The sequence below is a fragment of the Limulus polyphemus genome, unplaced genomic scaffold (assembly GCF_000517525.1).
Source record: "Limulus polyphemus unplaced genomic scaffold, Limulus_polyphemus-2.1.2 Scaffold764, whole genome shotgun sequence".
NCBI classification, from domain to species: domain Eukaryota; kingdom Metazoa; phylum Arthropoda; class Merostomata; order Xiphosura; family Limulidae; genus Limulus; species Limulus polyphemus.
Genome location: NW_013666374.1, coordinates 319,191 through 334,252, shown reverse-complemented (window position 1 = coordinate 334,252; position 15,062 = coordinate 319,191). Strand labels below are relative to the sequence as shown.

The 15,062-nt window shown below is 31.4% G+C and overlaps 1 protein-coding gene and 1 long non-coding RNA gene across 3 annotated transcripts in view; one reads left to right on the top strand and one right to left on the bottom strand.

Moving 5' to 3' along the window:
* Positions 1–14,148, bottom strand: part of LOC106460395 (MAPK regulated corepressor interacting protein 2-like) — a 25,517-nt gene extending 11,369 nt beyond the window's left edge. Inside the window, exons 1-4 of one of the 2 annotated variants that reach the window (XM_013920085.2) lie at positions 14,027–14,145; positions 13,817–13,904; positions 6,398–6,510; positions 3,231–3,290 (exon numbers count right to left, since the gene is read on the bottom strand). In XM_013920085.2, coding sequence (XP_013775539.1) covers positions 3,231–3,290; positions 6,398–6,510; positions 13,817–13,904; positions 14,027–14,084 — 319 coding nt within the window. In that variant the 5' untranslated portion in view covers positions 14,085–14,145. Of the gene's footprint in view, positions 1–3,230; positions 3,291–6,397; positions 6,511–13,816; positions 13,905–14,026 lie in introns of both variants that reach the window. The other variant, XM_022387114.1, reaches the window with a different exon arrangement.
* The window catches only part of LOC111085987, a 12,068-nt gene continuing 2,222 nt past the window's right edge, over positions 5,217–15,062 (top strand). Inside the window, exons 1-2 of the long non-coding RNA XR_002610759.1 lie at positions 5,217–5,227; positions 6,579–6,588. This is a non-coding gene — a long non-coding RNA (uncharacterized LOC111085987). The remainder of the gene's footprint in view (positions 5,228–6,578; positions 6,589–15,062) is intronic.

Sequence of the window (15,062 nt, the reverse complement as noted above, 5' to 3'; positions counted from 1 at the left end):
TAATGCATGTGGGTTACCATAATTTATATTATAAGTATAATTTGAATGGGAATAACCTTAACAGTGTTATGAAGGAAAGGGATCTTGGTGCAATAGTAGATCAGTCTCAAAGGTTATCTATGCAGTGTACTGTTGCTAATGGTAGGGCAAATAGGATTTTAGGTTGTAGCTACAGAAATATTGAATACAAGTCTAAAGAAGTTATACTTTCATTGTACAGGTCACTGATTAGGCCACATTTGGAATATTGTGTTCAGTCTTGGGCTTCTTACCTAAGAAAGGACATTGAATTGTTGGAAAGGGTTCAGAGAAGGGTTACTAGAATGGTGCCTGGGATGGAGGGGTTGTCATACAATGAGAGGATGAAGTCTCTCAAATTCTTTTCTCTTCAAAAAAAGAAAAGTTAGGGGGATCTGATTGAGGTGTTTAAGATTGTAAAGGGAATTGATAGTGTTGATGTATCATCTTTTTTATATTTAACAATGAGAATAGTAGGACGAGGTAGGCGTCATCTTCAGCTAAGAAAATTTAATTTTTCTAACAGGGTGTTTGACCTTTGGAGTGGGTTGCCTTCAGATGTTGTAGAAGCAGTAAATTTAAGTGAGTTTAAGAAAATGCTTGATAAGTATATGAATGAAAAGTGTTCGGTTTAATTTTTTTTTTATCATTTTAATTTAGTTTTGAGGATGGAACAGCCAAGATGGACCAATAAGTCCCATGTTGTCCCAAAATATTATGTTATATGTTAAAACTAAACCAGATAGAGAAATAAAAGAAGCTTATTTGATTGCTAATCTAAACACTGTTCAACCTTTTGGAATTAATCTAGTTCCTGGAATCAGTGATCTCCATTCATTGATTTCATCTGTCAGAAAAATAATTTTTATTCTTTGCTTATTTTTTTCATGTAATGTGAATGCTGAATTTTTTGAAACATACTATTTATTTAAAATAATTTTCCATATCTGTTTTTATAAATTGATTAGCATAACTTATCTTTTTCAATCAGTCTCCAAGTATCACCTCTATTTTACTTAAACACTTAAGTATAGTTTTAAATATACATATATTTATCCATTTATCCAAAGTAAAATATCCCTAACACCTTTTCACACACACTCTCGCCATTGGCTACACTGTACCAGAAATGAGATGCTTACAACAGTACATAGAGAAATAGACTAAACATTTCCGAAAAACCAGATGACCTTCATGACATCACTAAACTCCCTTTATATATATATCACTCATTCGATTACACCACCATTGCCCAGTTTTCTGAAGAAGAAAGGTCCACTTTTCAGAAGTGCTCATATTATTGGGTTTTATTCATTTCTATCAAGACTTCTTGAACCCAACGGGTGTTTTTCTAACATCATTAAACAATGAACTTGTTATTCTTTTTCAGTTTGTGCAAGTTCTTTGCAGAAAGGAAAAAAAAAGGGAGTATATTTCACACCTCAAAACCCTTTTAGTGAAAAGTTGAACCTACACTAAAATAAATTTAGCACAAGTTCAAAGTCCTTAATTACCTCAAACATTTAAAATTACTCACTCAAAAACAGTTTTTCCTGTTAGATATTGAAATGATATTACCTTGAACTACAAAATAACTGTTCTTTTTTAAGTCACCAGTTATTAATGAGAATGTAGCATTTTTTTTATCCATTACTAAAAGCAAACAGAATATACTAGAAATGTATTCACAACCTAAAATATACACCAAAAAATTCCTCACCCCCAAAAATGTAGTTGTATGTGCCAAGATATTCTTTCCATCTCAATTTGTTCTTGTATTTTGACCATTTCCGAAAATGTCAATTTACTACTATTATAAAGAAAGTGGTTGACTTCAGTATGACCTTGACCTTTGACCTATATTCACCAAAAGTTAAATAAATGGTCCCTGGGGGACACTCAACCTTTGTAAAAATTAATAAAAGTCAAATGAAAATGTTTTGAGTTACACTGTTCAAACATACGTACAATGAAGTACAAACATTAAACCTGCTGTCAAGTTGAAGTAATAGATACAAAGATTTGCCATCACACACTTTAAAATACAGCACATAAAATAGTCGTTAGATATTTTATTTTATATATATATATATATATAATAACACATGGCAAAAGGTTTCTTAATTGCACTATTATGCTAGTCTTTCTTTACAAATGATACAGTTTATAAATCTAACATGAGGAAAAAAAAAGACTGAAAATATTACACTACAACAGTGAATATACTAAATTTCTCTGAAACCATCAAAACATTGTGTGGATACCTACAACAAGCTCATTACAAGTTGTATCTGTATAAAAATATATACTACATGCTACAGGCAACTAAATACATTACTATGTTTGTTGATTCTGTATGAAATTACACACATTTCAGTCAATATTTTAATCAGTGTAGAATACTTGTTAATGCAAGTTTACACAAATGATACAGTATTGTAGTCAACAAATGTATATATATATATAGTTATAATACTTTAAAGAAGTTAACATCATTTGATAAGTTTAGTTTACTACACCGTAAAGACTAGAAGCCTTGTGAAAACTCAAATAACCCTAACTTATTGCTAATATTGTTCAGAGTTCAGTTTTTCTTCTAAAACATTGTACATGCACTCAATTTCTAAATATTATTCTTACATACAATAACCATGGCCATTACTGATAATAAGTCACAACCTTTACTGTTAACAGAATTAATTACAATGCAATATCAAATAAGCATATAATACTGTGCATAAAGTTAAAAACTAAACATCTTACATTTATTTAGTACAAAAACTAATATTCTGATAAACAAACAATAGTTATTATTAAGTTATTTTAACTTTTTCTCGTTCAGGAGAATGTAATTTAATATCTCATATGGTCTGCATATGTGAAAAGGTAAACCAAAGTCTGCATGTCTATATTGTCACTTAATACTCCAACTAAAAATAAAAAAATATCATTATGTACAATATAACAACAAGGGTTGTACAGATTGTACTGTGGCAACAGTACTGTTTTTTTGGGGGGGTTTTGCCATTAGCAGTAGACTTCTATATACATCAGTGTGAACTTCCATTAAAATGTTTATTGTACACATTTTAAACATATTTGTAAGTTATAAAAAGCACATATAATAGGAGAAAATATCTTTGGTATTAAAGATTAGCCTACAGTCTATAATAACATTATGAAATATAGAGAATATAAAATAACTAACATACTTTTCCCTTCAGCACCTGGCTGTTTGGCAGCATCATATTCCCTACTCACTAGCTTCCATGCTGCAATATATGAAAGATTAATATTTCTATTTAAAGTGATTAAATCCAGGAAAGCACTATACTTACACATATAATACCTTCTGAATTTTAGTGAAAACAAAAAGTTATGTGGCCATCTTGGAGAAGTTGAACATAAACCATTGGGAATATGATCCAAAACCAAAGAAACTGGTTGACTTCTTGCTTGGACATACTCTCAAGCCAATCACTCACCACTGTTATCTTAGCCAGGTTCATAATTACTCTATGTATTCCTACAGTATGACCAAGAAACTCCGCTTCCCTGTTTTCAGTTTCAAACCTTTTGAAATCCACTGAACTACCATTTTCAGGTTCTCAGCCACAGACTCATTTCACTCTTCTTTGGGACTGTCCAACTAGTCTTTACTGAATTTTCCATGGCACTTATTGCTTAATAAATAAATAAATTAATACATTTTTTTTAGTTACAGTGTGGTAGTAATTTGTCATAAATGCATTACTTGTGAAATATTGGAATGTTGTGTTAATTAATAATCCATTAAAGGCTCTACTTCCTACTACATAAGATAATTTATGCTGTTACTTAAGCAGTAATATTGAAAAAATGTTGCTATCCAAAGTGTTATCATGCCTTCCAGATTTTAAATTTCATTAGTCATTTCAGTGAAGCTTGAGCCACCTGGATAGTGAAGCTTCTACCATGCAAGTAGTGGTGTTAGCATTTCAAAAAAAAGACCACAAATGCAAGCAGTTCTTTCTTTTTCTTGCATTATCTGTTGTCTGGAGCCATGAGCACATGAATAGTATTCACAGTTACTTTTTCCATTCAATCCTGCAACTGTGATATGTGATAACATTGTTCCAATATTATTATCTGTGTCCATCAGGAATTTGCTGTCTTATTAAGGTTAAGATGGCACTGGGCATCCACTGAAGTAGTCTATAGGGATAAGTATGCTTGGTCACATTCCTTGGTCCATCCCAAGTGATGTGTATTCTTGTGTTATGGGTCTGGTTGAGTCAATATGAAAAAGTTATATTATTGCGATGTGACTTTGCCCACTCATGGAATGTACCGATTTTGGACAACAACTGAGAGTTAAAACCACAGCCATTTCTACCATAGTGTGACACCACAAAGTAGGAGATTCTGCTAGTGGATGGATGGCATGATTATCACTTTAGATGTTCCAGAAAGATCAAGTGAGGGATTCCAGTATAGTATGTATGCTTGTTCCTTTTGCAGCAAGGCAAAGCCCAACCAGCTCTGACAGAGGAGAGTAACGTGGATGCATTTAACCTGTGGTATTTGTAAGGTCAGTTACAAGTGGAGGAGGGTGGGCTGCATTGTCAGTTTCAACTACAAAGCTGTGGTTCTGTGACTGTGCTGCAGATCTCCAGAGACAGTGTCAAGAGATTCTCCAGACTTTGCATAACACAAGGATTGGAGGGCTACAAAATACACTTGCCCTAATATTTAATGGAAGTTCTTCAGGCCACATTCCAGTTGAGATGTTCAGAACTGGTGAAAATATTGTACTGCATGTGTTGCCCAGAGAAAGAAATGGACTCAGAAAGAGGATTGTTGGGTCACTTCTAAAGACAATATCCCTGGAAACTGATGTTCTACTTCCAGAGACTAAGAGAGGTCATCAGTACTCACTCATTGCTTTCGACTCATTCATTGGTAGATACATCATCAAAGTTCATCACTGATATATTGTCAGAGCACTGGATAGCATGGTTTGGAGCACCAGAAGAGATTTGCATGGATCATGGAGCTAATTTCAACAGTCAATTGTTTTCCAAGTTGTGTAAAGTCTCAAGAGTGGTGAATAAATGCACTTCCTTATCATCCCCGAGTCTGAAGGTTTGGCAGAATGAATAATAAAGGTTACCAAGCTGATGCTTGCCAAATTTATGAATACATTGTGAAACGACAGAGATGAATACTTGTCATATATGATGATGGCATACAAAATAACTGACCAGAGGTCTACAGACTATTTTCCAAACATGCTCATGTTTAGGTGGGAAATGCTATTCTGTTGTGATGTGGTGTACAGTTCTTCCCCCATGAGAAGACATCCCACAATGTCTACAGGAATATGTGGAGTGGTTAAGTTCTACATTAATTTAAGCATATGAGGTTCACCTGACAACAATTAGGAAAGACTGCTTGAAGATAAAATAGAGTTATGAATATACAGTAAAGGATTGGGTGTGGTTATGATAAGTTTCAGCAGCATAGAACCAACTTGGACCTGACTAGACTAATGTACACCTCATGCTGTGGCAGATAATTCAGTTGACATATGAGTTACAGAGGATGCAATGCACACAAAAATATGTAGATCACATTGTACAGACATAGCCTACCACATAAAATCCACTCAGTAGCTCAAAACTTAAGGGTTGCAACACCTTTTCAGTTATTTTTTTTAATTATACGAATCATTCTAGGTGATGATAATCAAGCAGCTATCATCTAGTATCTGGTGGATATTTCCTTTAGTGAAACTCTGCTTGATATCTCAGAAAGTAAAGGTTGCAAAGCCTTTTTGGTCTTGTTAATCTCATGATCAACAAAACATCCCAATCATGATGATTGAGTGGACCCTACAATGTAGCACATACATCCTACCTTACAATACCATCCAACAGTTTGGAAAGCACGTAATCCCAATTCCTATTGTTCAGTAACCATGCTACTCAATGACTGTCTTGACTAATGATTAATCAGTCCCACCATGTTGATCAGGAGGTCGACATTGGTGGTTCATCCAACTTTTGGAGCCATCATTTGCCTCTAACTCTAGTGTTTCCTCCTGTGTCTTATTTTGTGGACATCAGATAAGTAGTTTCAGCTCCTCCTCCTTTGTCAGATGAGTCAGTAGGACTTAAGACAATATCCACATCCTCCTCTGATGTCTCAATTTCAGTAATGTACAGAGAGTTAAATGATCACATAAACTCAAGTTGAATAGTCTTAAAAATAATACAAATTAATACAAAACATTTCACTAAACAACGTAAGACCAAAAAATTAATAATGTATACATAAAGAAATATCAAGGGCTACAGATATTTTAAACTATGTAGCAAAATGAAACATCACTACTTACTGTCATAAATATATCTTGTGATTTCTTCATGCTGTGGTGTAATAGTATCTTGATTGCTTTTCTGACTATGAAACCTCCTACCATTTACTTGTTGGAATACAGGTTTAGGGGAGCTAAAAATAAAAGTAGTAAAACAATGTTTGTTGAAAGTCTATAAGCTGTACATGGATCAGCTGTTAAGTTTTTTCATAGTTAAGTAAACAATCACTTATAACATGAATGTTTTGAAAAATAATTTCCTTCAACATACATTTTTCTTAGTTCTAAGCGTAATGTCATGCTAAGAGTAACATTAGCATGATGAATTACTGACCATACGAGGTTAGCGAGAGTCAAGGAAGGACTAAATGTTCAACATTTTATTTCATTAAATCTATTATCAGCAATATAATTGACTTATTATTCTAACACAGTTTATTAAGACATGAAGAGGTAATCTTATATGAAATAATGAGTATGATATGTAATGATACCAGCCCATGTTTATCTTCCAGTGAGATGATTTAATAAGACCAATCTATAGAAATTATATAGGTATTTCGAGGATGCCGCACAGATATCCTAAATCAAGATGGTTGACAGAATGCTATAAAACCCGACACATACAGATGGAGCAGTGCAAAAATGATAGTATAAAATACCCTGTGATGAGACTAATTGTAATGAAATTTGATGCGATAAAATTGAAATCAAAGTTCTTGCAACAGACAACGACTGTTCATTGAAATATGTATCAGGTAGAAAGGTTAAGTGCCCATGAAGACCATCAATTTAATGGTGGCAATAAATCCAAACTGAGGTCATATTGTGGTTTACAACTTAATTTGATGAATATAGATTGATGCTACTCCCAACTTACCTAAGAGCCTTTTAATCAGAAGCTCTTTTGAATTTTCATAAAGCTCTTGAAGCTCTCTTCCTGATTTTTATGAAGATCTACCCCACTTTCTCCTGACTGTCACAGAAGTTAGAAGGATGGCCAGTTACAAATGATAGAAACTTCCACTACCCAACCTCTATGTAAGTTTATCTTGTCATTCCTATTTTATCTAGCAACATATAAGTAATTGTGACTGGAGAATGGGATGATTTGATCAAAATAAGTGATTGTTTAATAGCTGTTCTGACTGAACCTTCGCATTAGTAGATATCTGAAGGATAATCATTTACACTTCACTATTTTAATAAAAATATATGTAATGCTTGTACTTAGGTAAAGTGAGTAATAAAATATAGGTGTCATTTCTATTGATGTAACTGAATACTAAAAGTATGTGTTGTTTTGTTCACTGATCTACAAGTGAATTTTTTATTCTTTATGCAAACCTACCTCCTCGAGATGGTAACAACAATGACAACAGTGTATTCACTGCCAAGTTAGGTAGTTTTTTGTTGTTGTTTTTTTATTAGTATCATCTATACAGGCAATCTACCAGTGCCCAGTTGGATATGCTGCTCAGTAAGTGAATGCCACTTGTCCAGTGTCTTGTGCAATTTGTCCTTATATGTTAACAAACAGATCCCAGGATTACACAATGTGGTTATGAGGCTATTCTAGACAACACAGTCACCATGCTACACTTGCAGAACGGAATAATCACTATCCATTAAGATGAATCAAACCATAAAAACACTAAAGAAAATGGTTGATCTCTGTGATGTGTCAGATGTATTGCATTTTACAATAATTTAAGATACTACATAATCTTTAAAAAACTGAAGGTGGATAATGATGATGAAGCAATTTTTTTTTTCCCTATATATCAGAATTACAAAAAAAAGGGCTTAAGCAAGCTTTAGATTATACTTAAATATCCTACACACACTAGAAACTATTGTAACTAAAATTGTAACATCCAATTAATATGCTTTTTGTTTGTGCACAGAGTTGAAAAGATAGTCCAAGTAACAGAAGTTTGGCTTTCAAGTTAAAAACTTTGTTGCTCGAGTATGGACTCTGCTATTGTTCACAATATTCATAAGATACAATATATTTTGATTATCATTAAATCTTATGATCATGCACAGATGTAGTTTGTAATTGTAGTTTACTGATGTTTAACATACTTAGGATTTACAGAGTTGGCTCAGTTTCTGCACAACTTTGTTATAGACTAGAGTTTCATAGGAAAACTATAAAATTATTACAACATAGATTACATATCATTAAAAGTATCTTTTCTGTGCTAATTTAAAGATGTTAAATTTCAAGTTTGCAGTTTGTGAGAATTCTGGGTTGTTGCTGACCTTTTTTTATGCAGATACAAGATTAACTTTATGATGTTATTTAGGTATTTTGTAATAACACGTATAGACCTGCTTTTCCTCATGTTCAAAACTTTGCCAAAACATTTTAGCTCCTCTTAAAACCATCTTCAACTTAACAGAAATTTCAATGCATACCAATAAAATTCTGAAAACAATTAATATCTTATGTATGCTACAAGCTTAGAATTGAAATGTAATTTTAAATGGTAAACAAACAATCAGGTTACAGCATACTGTGAGGTTGAAGCTTGATTGATCTCATGAAATTTTATTTAATTTTGTCTTCATTTAAATTTTGTTATTTAACACAAGAAAAGAAGTTTTAAATTTCTACACTTTAGTTACTTTTGCCAAGATATATAATAATAAATAAAAAAATATACATTAAAAACAAAAATTTTACCACTTACTTTAGATGTTGAGATAGTTTATACTCGGACGATGTGTTTCAGCTACCTTGCTTTTTCTTACTATGATGTTGTCCAAAAAATAATGTAGCTTTCAAATATGCATTTTAGAACACAAAAAAATATATCAGGTACCAGACTAAAATCTCTAAAAAAATATTATAATTTATCTAGCTTTATAATTAAACTATAAATAGGTTAAAAAAATATGTTACTGCTCAGAGTAACGACTTAATTCAACTTACATCAATCTTTTTTTGAGAACCACCACCTTTGTCTGCCAAAATTAAACTAAGATTTCTGTGCATTACAATATGATCTTTCTGTTGGTTATAAACATGCCCATCAGACAAGTAAGCACAAGTGAATAATTGATTTGCAATGCATGAAAAGATGGGAAGTGCTTCTCTGGTGGATTTAACAAATTTATTGATGTCTCAACAAATCAAGAAGGTAGAAGGTTCAAATTTTATATTCATCTTTGTTAGTTCATTAAATGGTTGGTCATTATAAAAGCCATACTGTGGAAGATATAAAATGTAACTGAATGATCAGAGGACAAATATGTCACATGACAGAAGTGAAGATTGAGAATATTTTTAATATTTCCTTCCAAAATTAAACAATTAAAAGTTAGATATTATTAAGACTTAAATTATAAACCAGGTTTTGATATCAAAATTAAACAATTAAAAATTACATATTATTAAGAATTAAATTATAAACTAGGTTTTGATATCAAAATTAAACAATTAAAAGTTGATGACGATGATGATGACAAAACCTTGTCGAAACGTTGTACATTTGCTGTTATGTTAAACTTATATTAAAGTTTTTCTTCATTACCCATTCAAGCCGTCTCCAGCCATTATTAGTCTCAAAGTGGGTTCCTCGTCATCAAAATTAAAAGTTACATATTATTAAGACTTAAATTATAAACTGGGTTTTGATATCAAGTTTACTAACAAACATTGATAATAAAGCTGTTTAATTAAATTTTGAATGTAACCCTGTAAAAAAAAAAAAGGTCATGGTATGCACACTACAAGGTCAGTGAAATTCACAGTCAGTACGTATAGAGCTAATACATTTTATTTATTTATTTTATTCATTGTGGGCTTTGAAATTAGAATTAAATATACTAATTACATCAAGTTACTGCATAAAATGTATTAACTGTTTTTATTGTTTAAAGTCCTCTTAGAATACATTGTCGGTGTTTGCAAAACAAGAATTATGTTTTGGTAATGAAAATAAAAAACGTCTTTCCACATTATTTTATAAGTGACTGATATTGTATGATTAGAATCACACAATACTAACAATCTGTAACTCATTACAACATTTGAAAATCTATCAATAAAAGATCTCACATGGACTTGTTCAACTCTGAAGGTCTGTCTAGGCTTCTCACATGCCACAATTCTAAGCAGTTTGAAAACCAGCTCTTCTGTACTATTACATTTACTGCTCAGAAGGGTTTGAAGATACATATGTCATAAAATCAATAAGCTAGCATAGAAATATATATATATATATTATACAATATAATAGAGAGTGAATAAAATACAGTGGCTAAAAGAAATAAAATAGCAATATGCATTATAAATGCTAATTTTCTGACACAGTTGTTTGCCAGTCTAATAGAACTAAAAAACACCTATCCTGAAATTGTGATATGATACTAAAAGTGCTGTTTATTTTAAAGAGTTTAACAGTTCAAAGTGAAATACAATTCATAATGTGGGTTTATGCTTCCTAAACTACTAGATTCTCTTTACTTTAATAAATGCATGTATCAATTAAACAAGCTTCCTAATATTAGCCAATAAACAAATAAAAATCAAAACTATTTTTAACATCCGTTACAGAAGAAAAAAAAAATGCCAAAACAGTTGCTCAAAATAAAAAAATATATAATTTAAATGATTTAACAGCTATTAAACAGTTTTGTTAGTTTTCACTTGAAAATCAATTTTCACAAAACTGAAAATATAATTAGAAAGACTTTAACTTACTGACTTGATAAAACCATGCATATCATACTAATACGACAGAACCCATGAGAGCCTTGAAACTACTACTTACGATGATAATATCAATGCATTAGTGATGCATTTACTCATGACATTATGGGTTGATCACAGCTAATTAACACAGGTCTATGCAGTAAGATTTTGCTTTGGAAACTTAAAAGGTGCTGTAGAAGTGTAACAATAACTTGTTCATAATTGTTCATACTTATTAATACTTTTCAATAAGAAAAACAATGCCTCAAGGGTATCCCTTCCCATAATCTTTATACACATAGACATGGGTACCTTAAACTGTTGAACCCAGGAACAACACTGTGCAAGTAATTAATATATTATGTTAATTGGTTTGAATAGAATTCGCAAAGCATAACATCTAGAATAAAATGTTCATTAATTTTCATTAAAAATTTAATGGCCATAAATCTGTTACATACTTGATGATCAAAGCAAGTCTTTAATTTACTCTAAGCTACTTTAAAAAACTAAGGAAATTATGACTTAAATTTAATTGATGTTACTTAGTAAATATCAAAATTAGTTAATGGCCTAATTTGTAAGCTCAATGTCAGAAAGATTGCACTTATCTATCCAATATAATCAAACAATACTGAATAACATTTTTCCCACATTATTATTTTAAATATGAAAACAATGTAATATTATGATTCTCTATATAACAAAAAAAATGTGCAAAATTCCTAATTCATATACTCAGTTTTCCTCCTATATATCAGTCATTACAACTTGTGAATTGAACCTGTACAAACTATATAAAAAGCCAGCTGCAGTTCCATTAAAAAGCAAAATTATAATTAAGAGTGATATTACTTGCATAATTTTAATATACAGTACATATTATGTCCTACAAAGTATTAATGAACTAAGTTTTTATAGTATATACTCAAATAATTAAATTTACATCATAGACAAAACTGAAAAGAAATTCTCTTACACTATGTTTTTTCATTATTATTAGTTTCATTTTTTTCAGAAATCAGGAAAAAAATTAAAAAAGATTATGAATCTATGTATGTCCTCAACATTATAATTTCATATAAAAACTGCCTTATTTTTATCATCTGTTTAATGTTTCAAATTTCAAAGTGAACTACCATAGAGCTAATTTTTTAAACATATTCTCAGTTCTATATTTCATTAAATATTTAGCTATACATTCACTCATGTGATTACTGAAATTGTCTTTGCTCCCCAGATATGTACTATTACAGGACAAAAATGTTATCTCATACAGAATATATTTCTAAATCTAAAGAAAATTAAATTCAATATTTCTTTGCAACAGACCAACATTTTAACTGAACACTACTGATATATAATATATTACAAGATACCCTAGGCCAGCAGTTCTCAAAATTTAGTAACCCTGAGGACCCCTTTTAATTTAAGATTTTTTGCAGACCCATAAACCTATGAATGTTTTTTGTTTTGAAAAAAATATAAAAATTCTGTATATATGAAAATACATATTCCAAAAATAAATGTTTTAATTCATATAAAATCAAATTTTACACCAACAAAAATTTTATTTTATAAATCATTTTTTCTAATATGTTATTGAAATTTCTGACATGACTCACAGACCCCCAAAAGTCTGTGGACCCCAATATAAGAAACCCTTCCCTAATTCATTCACTCACATGGCAAAGAAAGTTAGATACGCATTCTAAATTTTTCAAGAAAGAGGTGCTTTTTTCAGGGTGAAACTCTGGTGTAAAATGGCATAGAAATCTATAAAAAAAGGGTGTTGAATCAGTACATTTAACTGAAACATTTCACCTCTGCCTGAACACAGCAATAGTCATAGACACAAATTAATAATGAATACACAACATTTATTTAAAACTAAGAATTATCCCAAGACAAATTTTTCAATCAGTGCACCCTTACTTTGACTAAATATGTCAAATAATAAGTAAGCATTAAATTATTGTAATTAACTGTACTGCCATTTCAATTAATGTTGCTAATTATGATACTTGCAATGTTAGAAATACTGTCTATAAATGACAATATATATGTTTAAATCAATTTAATTAACCTTGAAGTAAATGTACTGTTATCCACAAACTATGTTTGGATACGTAAGTTTAAAATACTTAACTCCTTATGTAGGAAGCATATAAAACCCCACAATTCCTGATAATGTGATATATGGATGCATAAAGCCCATCAATTGCTAAAATGGAGAGGTGGGGGTAAAAATTATTATATTTCAAATGTGGAACCACCATGAGTACCCTCTAATTCTAAATACAAGTGAATGGCCTAGGTAAGATACTAAATTGACTAAAAGTAAAACAACTCTTAGGCACATTAAAGTTTTATATTTTCTATAATTATAAACCAATATTGTATATAGTTAATTTGTTCGACTTCAAATACGAATGTAGGCTTAATTTTAAGTCAAAGTTATAAAGAAGGAACATAACGGAATATTTCACTAACGTACCAGACTTTTATTCATCAGTTGGATATTCCTAAAAGTGAAATTAAAAACTATAAGTATAAGTAAAGTACTGGTTCCTGATGTCATCAGTGATGGGTTAAGTAACAGTCTAAATTAATTTGAAAAAACTTCGAGCTACCAAATTAACTTCAGTGTATTGCAAGTTATCTTATATGAGCTCTGGTAGTAGTAGTACTCACTAACACTACAGTAAGTACTACTGGAATTAACATTAAGATACCTCATATCAATAGAGTCGTTGAGTTCCCCAGGGCGCTTGCTCGCAAAATCCCTCGAACTTTCAAGGCTATCCACCTTTTGCGTAATCCCTGTAAAATTTAAACACGTGCAAAGCTTAATGTATGAAATCAGTGAATATGGACGCAGAAAATCATATCCATACTACAAAATAAGGAAAAAAATGCAAAAAATTTTAGACGGTATAACGTACCTCTTCTTGTTTTACTTTTAGCTAAGATTTTGCTTGGGCCTTTGGACAGCGTATACATCACTACCGTTCTATTAAAGAGAAACACTGTTTACGGAGGCTGTCTATAAACGACTTCCTGACGCAATGGCCTATGGGAATAAATATTGTTACCATTCACAACTAGAATCAAACACAAGAAATTTGTAATGAATAACTTTGACACAGAAAGCAAAGAAAAACAAACACACAAACTATTTATGTACACTATTGTCTGTAAGTTATCAAATTGTTGGCCGGATTATAATCTGTGTGACCTGTGGCTTTGCCTGGCGCTAGGTTTGTGGGCTGGAAAGCTAGTAGCTAGAGTGCCCTCATCCAGTGGCTCAGCGTTAACTCTAAGGGCTTATAATGCTAAACATCGGTTTTCGATACATGCGATGCATGGACAGAGCACATATAGCCTATTGTGTAGCTCTGTGCTTAACAACAAACAAGAAAACACTAGAGCAAAAAATAAAGAGAAAACCAGAAAGAGAATTGTGGATATACTCCACTTTTAAAATCGGATAGATTTCCTTTGTAGCAGCCCATACAGTACAGAAACACATACATGCTAACATGTGGTATAAGAACAAAGGCTGCAATATGTAAGCATACCAATGTAAAAGAATGAACACATGTTCATGTTCTTGAGACATATGGTTGAAACAGATGGGATTAAGTGAATGCAAAAACTACATGGAAATTAAAAAAAAAAATACATAAGTGAATATACCTGAATAAAGACACACACACACACACACACATATATATATATATATATATATAATACAGTTGCGTCATCGAGATTACGTAACAGTATTCTCACTGGAAGGTGACGTTTCGAAAGTTGTCCGGGGCTTATTCAGACTGTGTGTGGTTATTATTTTCCCTCTTGGATAGATCTGGCCAATTTAATCGATATAGTAGATTACTTTTGAGTAGCGATTATATCAGTTAGTGTAATGTAGACTTGTAGATTAATTGAATACACAATTAAATTGATTAATCGAAATTT